Source organism: Sceloporus undulatus, chromosome 1, assembly GCF_019175285.1.
Source record: "Sceloporus undulatus isolate JIND9_A2432 ecotype Alabama chromosome 1, SceUnd_v1.1, whole genome shotgun sequence".
Taxonomy (NCBI): Eukaryota; Metazoa; Chordata; class Lepidosauria; order Squamata; family Phrynosomatidae; genus Sceloporus; species Sceloporus undulatus.
The window spans coordinates 405,182-424,821 of record NC_056522.1 but is presented as its reverse complement, the minus strand read 5'-3'; the positions used below and the strand labels follow the sequence as shown (position 1 = coordinate 424,821).

The 19,640-nt window shown below is 52.7% G+C and overlaps 1 protein-coding gene across 6 annotated transcripts in view; it reads right to left on the bottom strand.

Annotated features, from left to right (window-relative positions):
- The window catches only part of LOC121919531 (cGMP-dependent protein kinase 1-like), a 46,068-nt gene that overhangs the window by 20,675 nt on the left and 5,753 nt on the right, over window positions 1-19,640 (bottom strand). For 2 of the 6 annotated variants that reach the window (XR_006101497.1, XM_042446221.1), the window contains exons 1-5: window positions 4,154-5,300; window positions 3,890-4,046; window positions 3,603-3,769; window positions 2,712-2,825; window positions 263-368 (exon numbers count right to left, since the gene is read on the bottom strand). Coding sequence is in view for 5 of the 6 variants with exons in the window: in XM_042446221.1 (XP_042302155.1) it covers window positions 263-368; window positions 2,712-2,825; window positions 3,603-3,769; window positions 3,890-4,046; window positions 4,154-4,238 (629 nt within the window). In the remaining variant the exon portion in view is untranslated. Of the gene's footprint in view, window positions 1-262; window positions 369-2,711; window positions 2,826-3,602; window positions 3,770-3,889; window positions 4,047-4,153; window positions 5,301-7,579; window positions 7,780-19,640 lie in introns of those variants that run through there. The other 4 variants (XM_042446219.1, XM_042446218.1, XM_042446222.1 and 1 more) reach the window with 4 other exon arrangements.

Genomic DNA, 19,640 nt, shown 5'->3' with positions numbered 1-19,640 from the left:
TCATCATCATCATCATCATCATCATCATCATCATCATCATCATCATCATCTCCCACCCTGGCAACCAGAGGCAAGGGAGGGGGTCTTCCTTATGAAACAGAAAACTATGACCCCCATTCACAAGTTACATTTCTTGGTGGCACTTATTCCTGTCTTCTTGTCTCCCACCAGGATCAAGACCATCCATGACTCTGCTCCTACTGGACTCCTAAAAAAGGATCCCTGGCGCCCCCCTGGCGTGCACATGCACCTGGTCACTCACCCCCGCAGGCCCGCCAGCACCTCGGCGCGCTTCCGCTTGGCATTCTCGGTGATGATGGTGCGGTACGCCTGGCGGTCAATGGCCCACAGCTGCACCGGCGTCAGCGCTGGAGAGAGGAGTCAGTCAGGGGGGTTATTGGGGGGTTATTTGGGGACAATACCCAGTGAGGCAAATTGGTTGGAGTGCTGGACAATAATACTGGGGTCCCCCTCTTCTTGACTATGGAAACTCTCTGGCAATTCACACTCAGCCTCAGAGGAAGGCAATACTAGCAACCACTCTCTGCACATGATTTGCCAGGGAAACCCATGAAAGGTTTGCCATTGGGTGGTCATAAGTTGCAAAAGGTACCCAACAAGTTGGGACCCCCAGTTCCTCACTGCCAGGCTGGGCCAGGAAGGGGCTCAGAGCCCACCTGGGAGCCCACCTGCGGTTGCCAAGTGAGCCGGAGGCCCCCTCCTGCCAGGGAAGGCGGGAAAGGCTTGTTTCTTGAGGGGAGCCTCTTTCTCCCCCCCCCCCCCTTCGCACAAAGCCCAACTGTCACGTTTCCATCTCATAAATGCAGGCGCGGGAGGCTTTCAGAATGGAACGGCAATTTGCCACACGCTCGGCTCCGCGTGGGCCGCACTCCTGCCATTAACTTTCCGAAACGCACATCGTGATTGACGCATTGGTGCCTCGGAAACGAAAGGAAGCCCGGCAGCATTTCAGAAAGCACAAAGCGCAGGAGCCCAAGGGGCCGTTGTGGCAGCCAGAGGGGCAAATGCCCCACGCCCTCCACCTATGGGAAATAGGGACCCCTCTGGAAAGGGGCTGGGGGCAGGAGGAGGAGGAAGATGGAGGGAGGCCACTGTCTTCAGCCGGCAATGCAACTGTACCATCCCCATGGCAACAGTGCCAAGGATGCCCCATTGCAACCCCAGCATCCAGAAAGACTTGCAAAAGCCCTGAGTGGCAACAGGCAGGGAGGAAATGCCAGCCGCTCGGCTGCCCCCCACCTCTTCCCAGGCTCGCCATTGACAGAAAGAGCCTTTGTGCCCCTTGGGCCAGTGGTCACAGGAGCCCTGGCAGAGGGGCACTTTGGGGGTATAGGCCCATGGAGCAATGTGCAAAAGCCCAGGACCAGAGTTTCCTCTCAGGTTCCCAGCCTAATTATTTTAGGCATTTGGAAGCGCATGGCAGCCGTTGAATGTTATGAGTTGCATGGTTAAATTATTGCATAAAATTCCTGAGGGGCAGCCATCTTCGCCTTTCACAGGAAAATCAACAAAGAAATGCTGCGCGCATAAACACTAACAAGTGCTGTGGGCACAAATGCCTCGGCTGCAATAACTTTGTTTGTTTCTAGGGCCCCCTCCAGACGTCTGGTGTGTTGGCATAATTGTGAAAGATCAATTTGCTAAGATGCCACGTGGCTCCAAGGGGCCCATCCTGTTGCCCACCCACCCAGAGCAGCCCCAGCCCCAAACACTCCCCATCACCACCATCGCCATCTGACTCAGGGGGCCAGCTGGGTTCTAGGGTGGAAAGCAGCAAGTGTAGGGTGGGCATGCGCCAACTCAGGAGCAGCAGAAGAGCACCTTGCAACGCCCAAACTAGTGCCAAGGAAACTGGCAGACTGAAGAGGCTGCCAACTCAGGTAACAGGCGTCAGGTGTGGGGCATAGTGTCTGAGAGCTGGAATGTGACTCTGGAGATCAGAATTCGATTCCCTCCTTGGTCAAGAAACCCACTGGGCAAGTCACACTCTCTCAGCCTCAGGGGAAGGCAATAGCAAACCTCCTCTGAACAAATATTGCCGAGAAAACCCCAGGATAGGGTTGTCTTATGTGTCTTTTCTGTGCCTTCAAGTTGTTTCCAGCTCATGGTGACCCTGAGGTTTTCTTGGCAAGACTTGTTCAGAGGAGGTTTGCCAGTGCCTTCCCCTGAGGAGGCTGAGAGAATGTGAGTTAGGCTTACCATTCACTGGAAATGACTTGAAGGCACACAACAACAACAACAACAACAACAACAACAAGTTATGCCCGTGACAGCTATTGAGGGGTTGCTGCTGATGGAGGAGGGAGAGGAGATGGAGGGCTTTTAGGCATTTGGGCGATTTGGCTGACTTTGGGTACCATTTAAATTGCAAATTTCAAATGATGAATTTTGAATGTGGATTGTTTCAATATGTTTGTGTCTTGTTTGTTCTTGTAAACTGATGTGTGTTTTTCACCAAAGTTGTGTTTTTAACTGATGCCGCGTGTCTGTCAGTCTGCTGTTGCTCCCTGCCTGGATCCATGAGGAGAGGCAGGTAAGAAATCATCATCATCATCATCATCATCATCATCATCATCATCATCATCATCACAATAATAGGCACTACTTATTGTTCCTCTCAAGCAGCTGCATGTATACACAAACACAGAGACACATAGGTGCGCAGGCATGGACATGCGTGGCCTCCTCACCTGTGACGGTGGCCGTGCGCCGGCAGTTGTACAGCACGGCCAGCTCCCCAAAGACGTCGCCCGGCATCAGCGTGCGCAACTGGCGCCCCTTCTGCGTCACCTGCAGCTCCCCCTCTGCCAAGGAAAGACAGACAGACAGGTTGGCAGTGGCCCACCCAGCGCTGGGTCATTCTATGGTGATCCCATGCAGCCTCTTTGCTGGCCCAAGGGGTCTGCCAATTTGGGTGCCTTTTAGCGGAGAGGCTAGGGTGGATGCCCACCCCTCTGGGGGCACGTCAGCAATGGAGTTGGACTAGATGGTCTTTAGAGGACCTTGCATCCCATTGTGTGGCCAGGCTGGCACAATATGGGCACCCTGTTCCTTTAGCTCCTTCCAGCCCCTCTTCAAGGGCTCCCCAACCAAAGGAAGGGGGTCCCCCATTGCCTTTGGAAGGGATCCCAGGGGTCATCTAGTTCAACCTGCTGCCAGCGCAGGAAATCCACAGCGTTCCCACTCAGGAAACTTCAGGACTAAGTTTCAGGGTCTTCCCCTCCATCCCTCCAGACAGTATCCCTGGTTTTTAGGGGGAGGCATGGAGGGGGACGGATCCTGTTTCCTTTCAGGCTGAGCTTTTGCGCCTTCTTTTCACTCTATTGGAAGGTTCTGATTTGCAAACTCTTTGCGCCCCAGGCTTTGACTAAAGCGAACCCTGCTGCTAAGCCTAAGCCTAAGCCTAAGCCTAAAGCTAAGGCATCCCGCAAGCGAAGGGAGCTGCAGCTGGGCCCCCGGCCCAGGGCCTGAGCAGGAGCTGGGAAAGGCCCCTCCCGCTAGAGAAGCCCCCCAAGAGCAACACACAGACCCCCCCGACCCCCGAGGGCATCTAGGAGGGGCCCCTCCCTCCTTGCTCTCACCGGCCACGATGTACATGGCCTGGCCCTCCTGGCCCTCGGCCACCACCACCGCTCCGGACTGGCACTCTTCGGGGGTGAAGCTCTCCACCAGCGGCTGGTTCTGCCCATCGCCCAGGCAACGCAAGAACTGGCTGCGCTTGACGGCGTCCAGGATCAGGCTGGCATCTCTGGGGCGAAGGAAGGAAGGAAGGAAGGAAGGAGGGAGGGAGGGAGGGAAAGAGGGGCTGGCTGGGCACCCCCCGACCGAGCCCCTGCCCCCACCCTCCGCCGGCCTTGGCGGGGCTCACCTGGGGGACTTGGGCAGGCAGGGCAGCTGCCAGTCGGCCTCCGTCAGCAGGGGCTCGGGGACGATGGCGCCCCCCCAGATGCCCCTCCCGGCCTCCTGCTCCTGCTCCTGGTCTTCCTGGGGGTCCTCGGCCGGAGGAGGCTCGCCATGGCCCCCGCCTGGCAGCGGAGAGAAAGCGGGAGAAGAAGAAAGGGGCTGGCAGCCAGACGGGGCCCCCCCAGACGCCCCAGTCAGCCCCAGGAGAGCCGGCGGAGGGAGGCCTGACCTGCCGAGGGGCTCCGGGGGAGGGCCACGCTCTCCAGGAAGGCGCGCTCCTCTTCCAGGCGCAGCTCCCGCAGACGGAGGTCCATGGCTCCCGGGGGGAGAGGCAAGTACTGTACAGTAGTCCGGCCGGAGCAGCTGCCTGGCAAGAAGGCGGGCGGGACTCCTCGGGGCGGGGGGCGGACCCAGGCAGCCAGGCAGGTTCCCAGGCAACAAGAGTCCCCCCTCTGGGCTCAGCTCCCTCCCTCCCGAGGACCAGGGCCCTCCTTGCCCGGCGGCTAGAGGACTATAACTCCCATCAGCCCCGGAGCCCTCGCTGCTATCCTCTGCACATGCTCCACGGAAGCCCCCTCTTCCAAGGGCCAGCCCCCAGCAGCGAAAGAGGGAGGGAGGGAGACCCGCCCCAAGGGCAGCCTCCTCCCCAGGATTCGCACCCAGGACCAGCCCCAAATGGAGGACCCGGCCGAAGAAAGGCTCCCATCACCAGCCCCCCTTGCAGCCCAGGACTGGCCCCAAGACAGGGAGGGCATCCCGGCAGCAAAGCAGCCTCAGCCCTGGCTGGACTGGATCTCCCATCAGCCCCAGCCGAGTTGGAAGGAACACACCAGCAAAGCTCCCCAGAGATGGCCATCAGTCCTGATGGGAGCTGCAGTCCAAGCCCATGAGTCCCAATCCTAGGTCAAACTGGCCAAATGGGGCAAGAAATGTTGAGAGGGCTCTCTCTTGCTCCACTTGGACTCCAGGGCCCTCCACTGGGTCCTACTCTCTGGAGCAGCAGAAAACCAGCTTGCCCCCAGCTCAAGATAACATTCCCTGTCCTAGCCCCTCTTCAGGGTCTCTCAATAGAACCCTGGAATCGGAAGAGACCCCAAAGGTCATCCAGTCCAACCCCCTTCTGCCATGCAGGAACTCACAGTCAAAGCATCCCTGACAGAGAAAAAAGCATTGGCCTTGTTAGCTGCCGCATTGCACTGTTGTCTCATGTTCAACTTGTGCTCCACTTGGACTCCAGGATCCCTTTCACACCTAAAAGAGTCTCCTTAAGCCAGGGGTCCCTCGTGGTCCTATATTTTACTGAATCATTTCCTGTATTGCTATGTATTTTATATGTATTATCCTACTAGAGAGGCAGGCTAGCTCCAACAGGTCTCCCTGGAAGAAGATGAACCACCCATTAAGAAGCCCAGCCCTCCCTCCAGTCCCTCTCCCCTGGTCCAGGCCTCGGGGGTAGAGAGGAACTGCTGGCCCTCATCCCCTTCTTCCCCTCCACCACTCCCTTCTTCTCCTTTTGTGTCGTTTCTTTTTAGGTTGTAATCCTGAGGGCAGGGAACCCTCCAATTAAAAAGATTGTATGTACAGCTTTATAAATAAAGGTTAATAATAATAATAATAATAATAATAATAATCGATGCATTTCATTCTTTTCTACCTAAGTGCAGCATCTTATAAACTTAAACTCCAGGATGTGGGGCTCTTATCTACAGGAAACGGACAAGATCAAGGGAAGTCATAGTGCCCCTCTATTCTGCTCTGGTCAGACCCCACCTGGAATAAGATTGTGTCCAGTTCTGGGCAAAACAGTTCAAGAAGGAGGCCTGTTTAAATATTTGAAGGGAGGCCATATTGAGGAGGGAACAAGCTTGTTTTCTGCTGCTGCAGGGAATAGGACACAATGGAGCAGTGGGTGCAAGCTCCAGGAAAAGAGAATCCAGCTCAACATTAGGAGCAACCTCTTGACAGTAAGAGTTGTTGGACAGTGGGACACACTCCTTCCTCGGAGATTGTGGTGGAGTCTCCTTCTTTGGAGGCTGCCTTTAAGCAGAGGCTGGATGGCCATCTGTCAATGGGGATGCTTTGATGGAGAGTTCCTGCATGGCAGAAGAAGGGGCTTGGACTGGATCAGGGCCCTTCTTGGGGTCTCTTCCAACTCTATTTTTCTATGATTCTATGAGCTTTCTAATCTATTAACTGCCCTCCGTTTCTGAACAGCTCTGCCATTCTCCAGCATTCCCTCGTTTTCTGAAGAGGTGAAGAGGGCAAAGCGTCCCCCTCCATCCATTGGAGTCCAGAGAACAAGGAAAGTCACACAAACTCCACCCACCTTTCTCTCTGCAATGGTGGTGGGGGTCCCATCTTCCAGTAACTGCTGTGGGAGAGTCTGCGTGGGGCCTGGGAAAAGCCCAGAGGCCCACCTTGCCACCATCACCATTCACGGTTTGCTGACCGGATCCCCTTCGGTGAGGCCAGAGGCTCTTTGCACCTTTGGGTTGGGATGCCAGGCAACAGGAGCGGAGATGCTGCTTTGCAGAACTAGGGCAGCACAATGGTCCCCATCCTCAAGGAACTTACCAAGTGACAACTAGGCCTAGAGGAGACCAGCGTGGGAGAGATTGGGATCGGGAGCCAAGGGAGCTGTGGTTTCCAGTCTGGAAAGAGGAGGGCAAGGCTGCAAGGACTCTTGAGCCAGGACCTCCGCCCCAAACCGCACTGCATTTGCTCCAATGGGCCTGGAGCAAAAACAGAAATGGTCGACAGAGCCCAGGGTTGGGGGGGGGGCATTTTGCACAGGGCCCAAGGCTCTTTTATTTGTTAATAAAGTGACCATCTTGGTAGATGAAGGGAATGCTGTGGATGTAGTAGATCTTGATTTCAGTAAGGCCTTTGACAAAGTTCCCCATGACATTCTTGGAAAGAAGCTTGTAAAATGTGGGCTAGACAAAGTAACTCTTAAATGGATCTGTAATTGGTTGACCGGCTGATCCCAAAGGGTGGTCAGCAATGGCTCCTTTTCATCCTGGAGAGAAGTGACCAGTGGGGTGTCCAGTGAGGCTCTGTCCTGGGCCCAGTACTGTTCAACATCTTTATCAATAACTTGGATGACAGAATTGGGGGCATACTTGTCAAATTTGCAGATGACACCAAATTAGGGGGAATAGCTAATACTCCAGAGGACAGGATCAAGATTCAAAATGACCTGAATAGACTAGAAAGCTGGGCCAAGGCTAACAAAATGAAATTCAACACAGAGAAATGTAAGGTACTGCACTTTGGGAGGAAAAATAAAATGCACAGATAGAGGATTATGGGGGACACCTGGCTGAGTTGAGTTGGAGGATACTCCAGGGGCCACCCAGTCCAACCCGATTCTGCCATGCAGGAACTCACAATCAAAGCATCCCCATTGACATATGGCCATCCAGCCTCTGTTTAAAAACCTCCAAAGAAGGAGACTACAAAGGAATGTGTTCCTCTCTCAAACAGCCCTTACTCTCAGGAAGTTCCTTCTAATGTTGAGATGGAATCTCTTTTCCTGGAGCTTCCATCCATTGAGACTCTGTGTCCTATTCTCTGGAGCAGCAGAAAAGAAGCTTGCTCCATCAATGTGACACCCTTCAAATATTAAAATGGCTATCATATCATGCCAACCTACTTTTAGAATCGGAGACTTGGAAGAGACCACCGGAGGCCATCCAGTCCAGTCCCATTCTGCCATGCAGAAGACACAATCCAGGCCCTCCCGGTGTGGATGGCCATCCAGCCTTGGCTTAAAAACAGCCTCCAAAGGAGCTTGCATCCATTGTTCTGGGTCCCATTTTCTGGAGCAGCAGAAAACAAGCTCCTCCATCCTCGGTATGGCATTCCTTCAAATATTTCAACACAGCTGTCATGTCACAATGAGGAAATCGAAGTAGTAAACAAGTTCCTGTACCTTTGATCAAACATTGATTGGAACGGAGACTGCAGTCCAGAAATCAGAAGAAGGCTAGGAATGGGAAGGGCAGCCACCAAAGAACGAGACAAGAAGATCCTAAAGAGCAAAGATATACAACTGGCACTGACCAAGCCCTGATATTCCCCACAGATGTGAGCACTGGATGGTGAGGAAAGTGGATAAAAAGGAAAGCGGCTAATTTGAAATGCAATGTTGGAGAAGAGGGCTGGGGATCCCATGGACAAACAAATGGGCCCTGGAACAGATCGAGCGGATCAGGGGAACTGGGTTTGTTTAGCCTGGAGAAGAGAAGGTTAAGAGGTGATAGGTTAACCCTTGAAGGGATGTCATATTGAGGAGGGAGCAAGCTTGTTTTCTGCTGCTCCAGAGAATAAAACACAGAACAATGGATGGAAAGTACAGGAAAAGAGATTCCACCTAAATCTTAGGAGGAACTTCCTAACAGTCAGGACTGTTTGACAGTGGAACACACTCCTTCCTCAGAGATTTTGGTGGCGTCTCCTTCTCTGCAGGTCCTTAAACGGAGGCTGTCCAGGATGCTTTGATGGAGAGTTCCTGCATGGCAGAAAAGGGTTGGACTGGGTGGCCCTTGAGGTCTCTTCCAAATCTATGATTCTTCAAGTAGGCTGGCATCAGGACAAAGGGGAGAAAGTTCAGGGAAAGAGAACTGTAAGGCGAAAACCCAACCCAGAATAACCCCCCAAAACCCAGCGCCTGGCTTGCAATGCAGTGCATGTGGCTGTCCACATTGGCTTATGCTGGGCTTCTCCTAAAGTGAACAATGGAAGTGCGCACAGAGCCCCTTCTTTGGCATTGCGCATGGACACTCCAGTGCTGTGTATTCTAATGCACCCAAATGCATTCAGATAGGCAGCATCTTTGCCCGTTTGCATGTGAGGCCAGTGGGGGGGGGTGCTCTCCCCTCCCGGCATCTGCTCCCCATTGGTTTCCTCTCTGCCCCCCATAAACCCCCCCCCCAGACACGTTCGCACGCGCATGATCCGCATCCAGAGGCGGCTCCATGGCAACAGCCAAGAGAGCCACTTCCACCTCTCCATTTCGGCTGTTTTATTTCGCAAAAGATTTTGCACCTCACCTGCGTCAAAAGATCTCCAGACCCTGAACAACAAAGTCAGCTGAACAACCCATAGAAGGCTGCCTTAAAACAGTAAAAATAATAGCAATAATAATTTACACTGACTAAAAGCATGTAAACAACGGGACAAGTGTAAACAAGGCAGCTTAGAACCAGTTAAAACCATTTAAGGTAAGGGTTAGGTTTCAAACCATGGACACATGGGGATCTGTGTAAAATCGGTTGGCCCACAAATCACAGAATTGAAAGAGACCCAAGAAGGGCCCTGCTCCAGCCCAACCCCCTTCTTCTGCCATGCAGGAACTCTCCATCAAGGCACCCCCATGGACCCATGGCCACCCCGCCTCCCTTTAAAGACCTCCAAAGAGGGAGACTCAGCCACAGTCTCCTAGGCAGTGTCTTCCACTGTTGAGCAGCACTTACTGTCGAGGTGGAATCTGTTTTCCTGTAGCTTGAATCCATTGTTCCATGTTCTGTTCTCTGGAGCAGCAGAAAACAAGCTTGCTCCCTCCTGAGTGTGATACCCAATGTGACACAAAGGCTTAAAGAAAAGCCACATTTTCACTGGTTGCTGGGTTGCATCTTCTGAGTCTTTAAGGGGAAGGTGGTCCACAGCCGAGAACCAGCTGGTGTTGTGGTTTGAGCCTTGGACTGCTGTTCTGGGGACCAGGGCTTGAATCCCTTTGCCCGGCCATAGAAACCCACTGGGCGATCTTGGGCAAGTCCCACTCTCTCAGCCTCAGAGGAAAGTAAGGGGAAACCTCTCTGAACACATTTCCCCAAGAAAGCCCTGTTGTTACCCAAAATGCCAGGATCCCAGAGGGACCCACAACCAATATTTAATAGGGGGAATTTTATCAGCTCACTTAAAGCTGCTTAAGGGGTTTGGGCAACTAAAAGCAGAGGTCAAGCTTGTGTATAATGGTTCTGAGAAGCAGAACTCCAGAATGCAAGGTCCAAACGTAGTTTTATGTGTAACAGCAAAAGAGAAACCAACTTCCACACCAAAAACGCACACTCATTCACGCATAGCAGAACTAGCGATATAAAATCTGGTAGCAGATAGTGGTTTTTAGTTTTGCAAAGGGTGACACTGTGGAGCGAAATGGCTCAGCAGCTTCTTGTGGATCCAGCGATGCTGAAGAGTCAAGGGAGATACAGGCAAGGTGCCTGCCTAACCGAGACAAAATTGGTGGCATTTTGGGAGGCACTTTTATAGGCCAAAACATACCAATGGGCAGTTTTGGGATTATGGTGATGTTCCCAGGAGGGAAGAATGGAACTGCAAGTCTCCAATGGCTGGACAATCACCATGAATGTCCCTGGACTAAGGATGGAAGTCATCTTTATGCACAGATATAGGATGCACAGATATAGGATTATGGGGGACACCTGGCTGAATGAAACTATGTGTGAAAGGGATCTGGGAGTCCATGAGTTGAACGTGAATCAACAGTGTGATGCGGCAGCTAACAAGGCCAATGAGATTCTAGGCTGCATCAATAGAAGTACAGTGGTACCTCGGGATACGAAATACCCAGGTTACGAAATTTTTGGGATACGAAAAAATCCCATAGGGAATTATTGTTCCAGGTTACGAATGTTTTTTCGGGTTACGAAAAAAACTTTTGGTGCTTTTTTCGGCTTTTTTGCACGGAATCGCGGCTTTTCCCCATTAGCGCCTATGGCAATTCGGCTTACGAAGGCTTTTCGGGTTACGAAAGCGGCCGCGGAACGAATTACTTTCGTAACCCGAGGCACCACTGTATAGTGTCTAGATCAAGGGAAGTCATAGTGCCAGTCTATTCTGCTCTGGTCAGGCCCCACCTGGAATATTGTGTCCAGTTCTGGGCGCCACAATTCAAAAAGGACATTGAGAAATTGGAGCCATGTGTCCAAAGGAGGGCGACTAAAATGGTGAAAGGTCTGGAAACCATGAAGCCCTTTGAGGAACGACTTAGGGAGCTGGGGATGTTTAGCCTGGAGAAGAGAAGGTTAAGAGGTGATATGATAGCCCTGTTTAAATCTTTGAAGGGATGCCATATTGAGGAGGGAGCAAGCTTGTTTTCTGCTGCTCCAGAGAATAAGACACAATGGAGCAATGGATGCAAGCTCCAGAAAAAGAGATTCCAGCTCAACATTAGGAGGAACTTCCTGAGAGTAAGGGCTGTTCGACAGTGGAACAAACTCCTTCCTCGGAGTGAAGTGGAGTCTCCCTCCTTGGGGGTCTTTAAACAGAGGCTGGATGACCATCTGTCGGGGATGCTTTGATTGGGATTTCCTGCATGGCAGCCTTGCATGTATACACTAAACACAGAGAACATAGGTGCGCAAGGCATGGACATGCGTTGGCCTCCTCACCTGTGACGTGGCCGCGCGCGCGACGCGCAGTTGTACAGCACGGCCAGCTCCCAAAGACGTCGCCCGGCATCAGCCGTGCGCAAACTGGCGCCCCTTCTGCGTCACCTGCAGCTCCCCCTCTGCCAAGGAAAGACAGACAGACGGTTGGCAGTGGCCCACCCAGCGCTGGGTACTTCTAGGTGATCCCATTGCAGCTCTTTGCTGGCCCAAGGGGGTCTGCCAATTTGGGTTGCCTTTTAGCGGAGAGGCTAGGGTGGATGCCCACCCCTCTGGGGGCACGTCAGCAATTGAGTTGGACTAGATGGTCTTTAGATGACCTTGCATCCCATTGTGTGGCCAGGCTGGCACAATAGGGCACCCCTTGTTCCTTTAGCTCCTTCCGCCCCTCTTCAAGGGCCTCCCCAACCAAAGGAAGGGGTCCCCCATTGCCCTTTGGAAGGATCCCAGGGGTCATCTAGTTCAACCTGCTGCCCGCGCAGGAAATCCACAGCGTTCCCACTCAGGAAACTTCAGGGACTAAGTTTCCGGGTCTTCCCCTCCATCCCTCCAGACAGTACCCTGGTTTTTTTAGGGGGAGGCATGGAGGGGGACGGATCCTGTTTCCTTTCAGGCTGAGCTTTTGCGTCTTCTTTTCACTCTATTGGAAGGTTTGATTTGCAAACTCTTTGCGCCCCGGCTTTGACTAAAGCGAACCCCTGCTGCTAAGCCTAAGCCAAGCCTAAGCTCTAAAGCTAAGGGCCTCCCGCAAGCGAAGGAGCTGCAGCTGGGCCCCCGGCCCAGGGGCCTGAGCAGTGAGCTGGGAAGGCCCCCTCCGCTATGAAGAAGCCCCACAAGGAGCAACACACAGACCCCCCCGACCCCCGAGGCATCTAGGAGGGGCCCCTCCTCCTTGCTTCACGGCCACGATGTACATGGCCTGGCCTCCGGCCCTCGGCCACCACCACCGCTCCGGGACTGGCACTCTTGGGGGTGAAGCTCTCCACCAGCGGCTTGGTCTGCCCATCGCCCAGGCAACGCAAGAACTGGCTGCGCTTGACGGCGTCCCGGATCAGGCTGGCATCTCTGGGGCGAAGGAAGGGAGGAAGGAAGAAGGAGGGAGGGAGGAGGGAAAGGGGGCTTGGCTGGGCACCCCCGACCGAGCCCTGCCCCCACCCTCCGCCGGCCTTGGCGGGGCTCACCTGGGGGACTTGGGCAGGCGGGGCAGCTGCCGTCGGCCTCGCTAGCAGGGGTCGGGGACGATGGCGGCCCCCCCATGCTGCCTCCCCGGCCTCCTCTGCTCCTGTCCTGGTCTTCCTGGGGGTCCTCGGCGGAGGGAGAGGCCATGGCCCCGCCTGGCACGGAGGAGAAAGCGGGGAGAAAGAAGAGAGGGCTGGAGCACGACGCGGGCCCCCCCAGAACGCCCCAGTCAGCCCCAGGAGAGCCGGCGGAGGGAGGCTGACCTGCCGAGGGGATCCGGGGGGGGCCACGCTCTCCAGGAAGGCGCGCTCCTCTTCCGGCGAGCTCCGCAGACGGAGGTCCATGGCTCCCGGGGGGAGAGGCAGTACTGTACAGTAGTCCGGCCGGAGCAGTGCCTGGCAAGAAGGCGGGCGGACTCCTCGGGGCGGGGGCGGACCCAGGCAGCCAGGCAGGTTCCCAGGCACAAGAGTCCCCCCTCTGGGCTCAGCTCCCTCCCTCCGAGGGACCAGGGCCTCCTTGCCCGGCGGCTGAGGACTATAACTCCCATCAGCCCCGGAGCCCTCGCTGCATCCTCTGCACATGCTCCACGGAAGCCCCCTCTTCAAGGGCCAGCCCCAGCAGCGCGAAAGAGGGAGGGAGGAGACCCGCCCCAAGGGCAGCCTCCTCCCAGGATTCGCACCCGGACCAGCCCCAAATGGAGGACCCGGCCGAAAGAAAGGCTCCATCACCAGCCCCCCTTGCAGCCAGGACTGGCCCCAAGACAGGGATGGGCATCCCGGCAGCAAACAGCCTCAGCCCTGGCTGGACTGGATCTCCCATCAGCCCCAGCCGAGTTGGAAGGAACAACACCGCAAAGCTCCCAGAGATGGCCAATCTAGTCTGATGGGAGCTGCCAGTCCAAGCCCATGAGTCCCAATCCTAGGTCAAACTGGCCAAATGGGGCAGAAATGTTGAGAGGCTCCTCTCTGCTCCACTTGGACTCCGGCCCTCCACTGGGTCCTACTTCTGGAGCAGCAGAAAACAGCTTGCCCCCAGCTCAAGATAACATTCCCTGTCCACGCCCTCTTCAGGGTTCTCTCATATAACCCTGGAATCGGAAGAGACCCCAAAGGTCATTCCAGTCCAACCCCTTCTGCCATGCAGGAACTCACAGTCAAAGCATCCCTGACAGAGAAAAAAGCATTGGCCTTGTTAGCTGCCGCATTGCACTGTTGTCTCATGTTCAACTTGTGCTCCACTTGGACTCCAGGATCCCTTTCACACTAAAAGAGTCTCCTTAAGCCAGGGGTCCCTCGTGGTCCTATATTTTACTGAATCTTCCTGTTTGCTATGTATTTTATATGTATTATCCTACTAGAGAGGCAGCGGCTAGCTCCAACGGTCTCCTGGAAGAGATGAACCACCCATTAAGAAGCCCAGCCTCCCCTCCAGTCCTCTCCCCTGGTCCAGGCTCGGGGGGGTAGAGGGGAACTGCTGGCCCTCATCCCCTTCTTCCCCTCCACCACTCCTTCTTCTCCTTTTGTTGTCGTTTCTTTTTAGTTGTAATCCTCGGGCAGGGAACCCTCCAATTAAAAAGTTGTATGTACCGCTTTATAAATAAGGTTACTATAATAATAATATATATAATATCGATGCATTTCATTTCTTCTACCTAAGTTGCAGGCATCTTATAAACTTAAACTCCAGGATGTGGGGCTCTTATCTACAGGAAACGGACAAGATCAGGGAAGTCATAGTTGCCCCTCTATTCTCTTGGTCAGACCCCACCTGGAATAAGATTGTGTCCAGTTCTGGGCAAAAACAGTTCAAGAAGGAGGCCTGTTTAATATTTGAAGGAGGCCATATTGAGGAGGGAACAAGCTTGTTTTTGCTGCTGCAGGGAATAGGACAACATGGAGACAGTGGGTGCAAGCTCCGGAAAAGAGAATCCAGCTCAACATAGGAGCAACCTTTGACAGTAAGAGTTGTTGGACGTGGGACACACTCCTTCCTCGGAGATTGTGGTGGAGTTCTCCTTCTTTGGAGGCTTGCCTTTAAGCAGAGGCTGGATGCCATCTGTCAATGGGGATGCTTTGATGGAGAGTTTCTGCATGGCAGAAGAAGGGGCTTGGACTGGATCAGGGCCCTTCTTGGGGTCTCTTCCAACTCTATTTTTTATGATTTCTATGAGCTTTCTAATCTATTAACTGCCCTCCGTTCTGAACAGCTCTGCCATTCTCCAGCATTCCCCGTTTTCTGAAGAGGTGAGAGGGCACAAGCGTCCCCCTCCATCCATGGAGTCCAGAGAACAAGAGGAAAGTCACACAACTCCACCCACCTTCTCTCTGCAATGGTGGTGGGGGTCCCATTTCCAGTAACTGCTGTGGGAGAGTCTGCGTGGGGCCTGGGAAAGCCCAGAGCGCCCACCTTGCCACCATTCACCATTCACGGTTTGCTGACCGGATCCCTTCGGTGAGGCCAGAGGCTCTTTGCACCTTGGGTTGGGATGCCAGGCAACCAGTGAGCGGAGATGCTGCTTTGCAGAACTAGGGCAGCACAATGGTCCCCATCCTCAAGGAACTTACCACAGTGACAACTAGGCCTAGAGGAGACCAGCGTGGGAGAGATTGGGATCGGGAGCCAAGGGAGCTGTGGTTTCCAGTCTGGACAGAGGAGGGCAAGGCTGCAAGGACTCTTGAGCCAGGACCTCCGCCCCAAACCGCACTGCATTTGCTCCAATGGGCCTGGAGCAAAAACAGAAATGGTCGACAGAGCCCAGGGTTGGGGGGGGGGGCATTTTGCACAGGGCCCAAGGCTCTTTTATTGTTATAAAGTGACCATCTTGGTAGATGAAGGGAATGCTGTGGATGTAGTAGATCTTGATTTCAGTAGCCTTTGACAAAGTTCCCATGACATTCTTGGAAAGAAGCTTGTAAAATGTGGGCTGACAAAGTAACTCTTAAATGGATCTGTAATTGGTTGACCGGCTGATCCCAAAGGGTGGTCAGCAATGGCTCCTTTTCATCCTGGAGAGAAGTGCCAGTGGGGGTCCAGTGAGGCTCTGTCCTTGGCCCAGTACTGTTCAACATTCTTATCAATAACTTGGATGACAGGATTGGGGGGCATACTTGTCAAATTTGCAGATACACCAAATTAGGGGGAATAGCTATACTCCAGAGGACAGGATCAGATTCAATGACCTGATAGACTAAGAAAGCGGCCAAGGCTAACAAAATGAATTCAACACAGAGAAATGTAGGTACTGACTTTGGGAGGAGGAAAAATAAAATGCACCAGATAGAGGATTATGGGGGACACCTGGCTGAGTTGAGTTGTGAGGATACTCCAGGGGCCACCCAGTCCAACCCGATTCTGCCATGCCGGAACTCACAATCAAAGCATCTCCCATTGACATATGGCCATCCAGCCTCTTTAAAAACCTCCAAAGAAGGAGACTACAAAGGAATGTGTTCCTCTCTCAAACAGCCCTTTACTCTCAGGAAGTTCCTTCTAATGTTGAGTGGAATCTCTCTTTCCTGGAGCTTCCATCCATTGGACTCTGTGTCCTATTCTCTGGAGCAGCAGAAAAGAAGCTTGCTCCATCAAGTGTGACACCCTTCAAATATTAAAATGGCTATCATATCATGCCACCTACTTTTAGAATCGGAGACTTGGAAGAGACCACCGGAGGCCATCCAGTCCAGTCCATTCTGCCATGCAGAAGACACCAATCCAGGCCCTCCCGGTGTGGATTGCCATCCAGCCTTTGCTTAAAAACAGCCTCCCAAGGAGCTTTCATCCATTGTTCTGGGTCCCATTTTCTGGAGCAGCAGAAAACCAGCTCCTCCACTCCTCGGTATGGCATTCCTTCAAATATTTCAACACAGCTGTCATGTCACAATGAGGAAATCGGAAAGTAGTAAACAAGTTCTGTACCTTTGATCAAACATTGATTGGAACGGAGACTGCAGTCCGAAATCGAAGAAGGCTAGGAATGGGAAGGGGCAGCCACCAAGAACGAGACAAGAAGATCCTAAAGAGCCAGATATACAACTGGCACTGACCAAGCCCTGATATTCCCCACAGATGTGAGCACTGGATGGTGAGGAAAGTGGATAAAAAGGAAAGCGGCTAATTTGAAATGCAATGTTGGCGAAGAGGGCTGGGGATCCCATGGACAAACAATGGCCTGGAAAAAAGATCGAGCGGATCAGGGGAACTGGGTTTGTTTAGCCTGGAGAAGAGAAGGTTAAGAGGTGATAGGTTAAACCTTGAGGATGTCATATTGAGGAGGGAGCAGCTGTTTTCTGCTGCTCCCGAGAAATAAAACACAGAAACAATGGATGGAAAGTACAGGAAAAAGAGATTCCACCTAAATCTTAGGAGGAACTTCCTAACAGTCAGGACTGTTTGACAGTGAACACACTCCTTCCTCAGAGATTTTGGTGGCGTCTCCTTCTCTGCAGGTCCTTAAACGCGAGCTGTCCGGATGCTTTGATGGAGGTTCCTGCATGGCAGAGAAAAGGGTTGGACTGGGTGGCCCTTGAGGTCTCTTCCAAATCTATGATTCTTCAAGTAGGCTGGCTCAGGACAAAGGGGAGAGAAAGTTCAGGGAAAGAGAACTGTAAGGCGAAAACCCAACCCAGAATAACCCCCCAAAACCAGCGCCCGGCTTGCAATGCAGGCATGTGGCTGTCCACATTGGCTTATGCTGGGCTTCTCCTAAAGTGAACAATGGAAGTGCGCACAGAGCCCCTTCTTTGGCATTGCGCATGGACACCTCCAGTGCTGTGTATTCTAATGCACCAAATGCATTCAGATAGGCAGCATCTTTGCCCGTTTGCATGTGAGGCCAGTGGGGGGGTGCTCTCCCCTCCCGGATCTGCTCCCCATTGGTTTCCTCTCTGCCCCCACCATAAACCCCCCAGCCCAAGTTCGCACGCGCATGATCCGCATCCAGAGGCGGGCTCCATGGCACACAGCCAAGAGAGCCACTTCCACCTCTCCATTTCGGCTGTTTTATTTCGCAAAAGATTTTGCACCTCACCTGCGTCAAAGATCTCCAGACCCTGAACAACAAAGTCAGCTGAAAACCCATAGAGGCTGCCTTTAAAACAGTTAAAATAATAGCAATATTAATTTCCACTGACTAAAAGCATGTAAACAACGGGACAAGTGTAAACAAGCAGCTTAGAACCAGTGTTAAAACATTAAGGTAAGGGTTAGGTTTCAAACCCTGGACACATGGGGATCTGTGTAAAATGGTTGCGCCACAAATCACAGAATTGAAAGAGACCCAAGAAGCGCCTGCTCCAGCCCAACCCCTTCTTCTGCCATGCAGGGAACTCTCCACAAAGGCACCCCATGGACCCATGGCACCCCGCCTCCCTTTAAAGACCTCCAAAGAGGGAGGACTCAGCCACAGTCTCCAGGCAGTGTCTTCCACTGTTGAGCAGCACTTACTGTCGAGGTGGAATCTGTTTTCCTGTAGCTTGAATCCATTGTTCCATGTTCTGTTCTCTGCGAGCAGCAGAAAACAAGCTTGCTCCCTCCTGAGTGTGATACCCAATGTGACACAAAGGCTTAAGAAAAGCCACATTTTCACTGGTTGCTGGGTTGCAATCTTCTGAGTCTTTAAGGGGAAGGTGGTCCACAGCCGAGAACCAGCTGGTGTTGTGGTTGAGCCTTGGACATGCTGTTCTGGGGCGACAGGGCTTGAATCCCTTTGCCGGCCATAGAAAACCCACTGGGCGATCTTGGGCAAGTCCCACTCTCTCAGCCTCAGAGGAAAGTAAGGGGAAACTCTCTGAACACATTTCCCCAAGAAAGCACCTGTTGTTACCCAAAATGCCAGGATCCCAGAGGGGACCACACCCATATTTATAGGGGGAATTTTATCAGCTCACTTAAAGCTGCTTAGGGGTGGGTTGGGCAACTAAAAGCAGAGGTCAAGCTTGTGTATAATGGTTCTGAGAAGCAGAACTCCAGAATGCAAGGTCCAAACGTAGTTTTATGTGTAACAGCAAAAGAGAAACCAACTTCCACACCAAAAACGCACACTCATTCACGCCTAGCAGAACTAGCGATATAATCTGGTAGCAGATAGTGGTTTTTGTTGCAAAGGGTGACACTGTGGAGCGAAATGGCTCAGCAGCTTCTTGTGTGATCCAGCGATGCTGAAGAGTCAGGGGATACAGGCAAGGTGCCTGCCTAACCGAGACACAAATTTGTGCATTTTGGGAGGCACTTTTATAGGCCAAACATACCAATGGGGTAGTTTGGGATTATGGTGATGTTCCCAGGAGGAAGAATGACTGCAAGTCTCCAATGGCTGGACAATCACATGAATGTCCCTGGACTAAGGTGAAGTCATCTTTATGCACCCGATATAGGATGCACAGATATGGATTATGGGGGACACCTGGCTGAATGAAACTATGTGTGAAGGATCTGGGAGTCATGAGTTGAACGTGAATCAACAGTGTGATGCGGCAGCTAACAAGGCCAATGAGATTCTAGGCTGCATCATAGAAGTACAGTGGTACCTCGGGATACGAAAATACCAGGTTACGAAATTTTTGGGATACGAAAAAATCCCATAGGGAATTATTGTTCCAGGTTACGAATGTTTTTTTTTGGGTTACGAAAAAAAACTTTTGGTGCTTTTTTCTGCTTTTTTGCACGGAATCGCGGCTTTTCCCCATTAGCGCCTATGGCAATTCGGCTTACGAAGGCTTTTCGGGTTACGAAAGCGGCCGCGGAACGAATTACTTTCGTAACCGAGGCACCACTGTATAGTGTCTAGATCAAGGGAAGTCATAGTGCCAGTCTATTCTGCTCTGGTCAGGCCCCACCTGGATATTGTGTCCAGTTCTGGGCGCCACAATTCAAAAAGGACATTGAGAAATTGGAGCCATGTGTCCAAAGGAGGGCGACTAAAATGGTGGTGACAAGGTCTGGAAACCATGAGCCCTTTGGGAACGACTTAGGGGATGGGATGTTAGCCTGGAGAAAGAGAAGGTTAAGAGGTGATATGATAGCCCTGTTTAAATTTTGAAGGGATGCCATATTGAGGAGGGAGCAAGCTTGTTTCTGCTGCTCCAGAGAATAACAGGACAATGGAGCAATGGATGCAAGCTCCAGGAA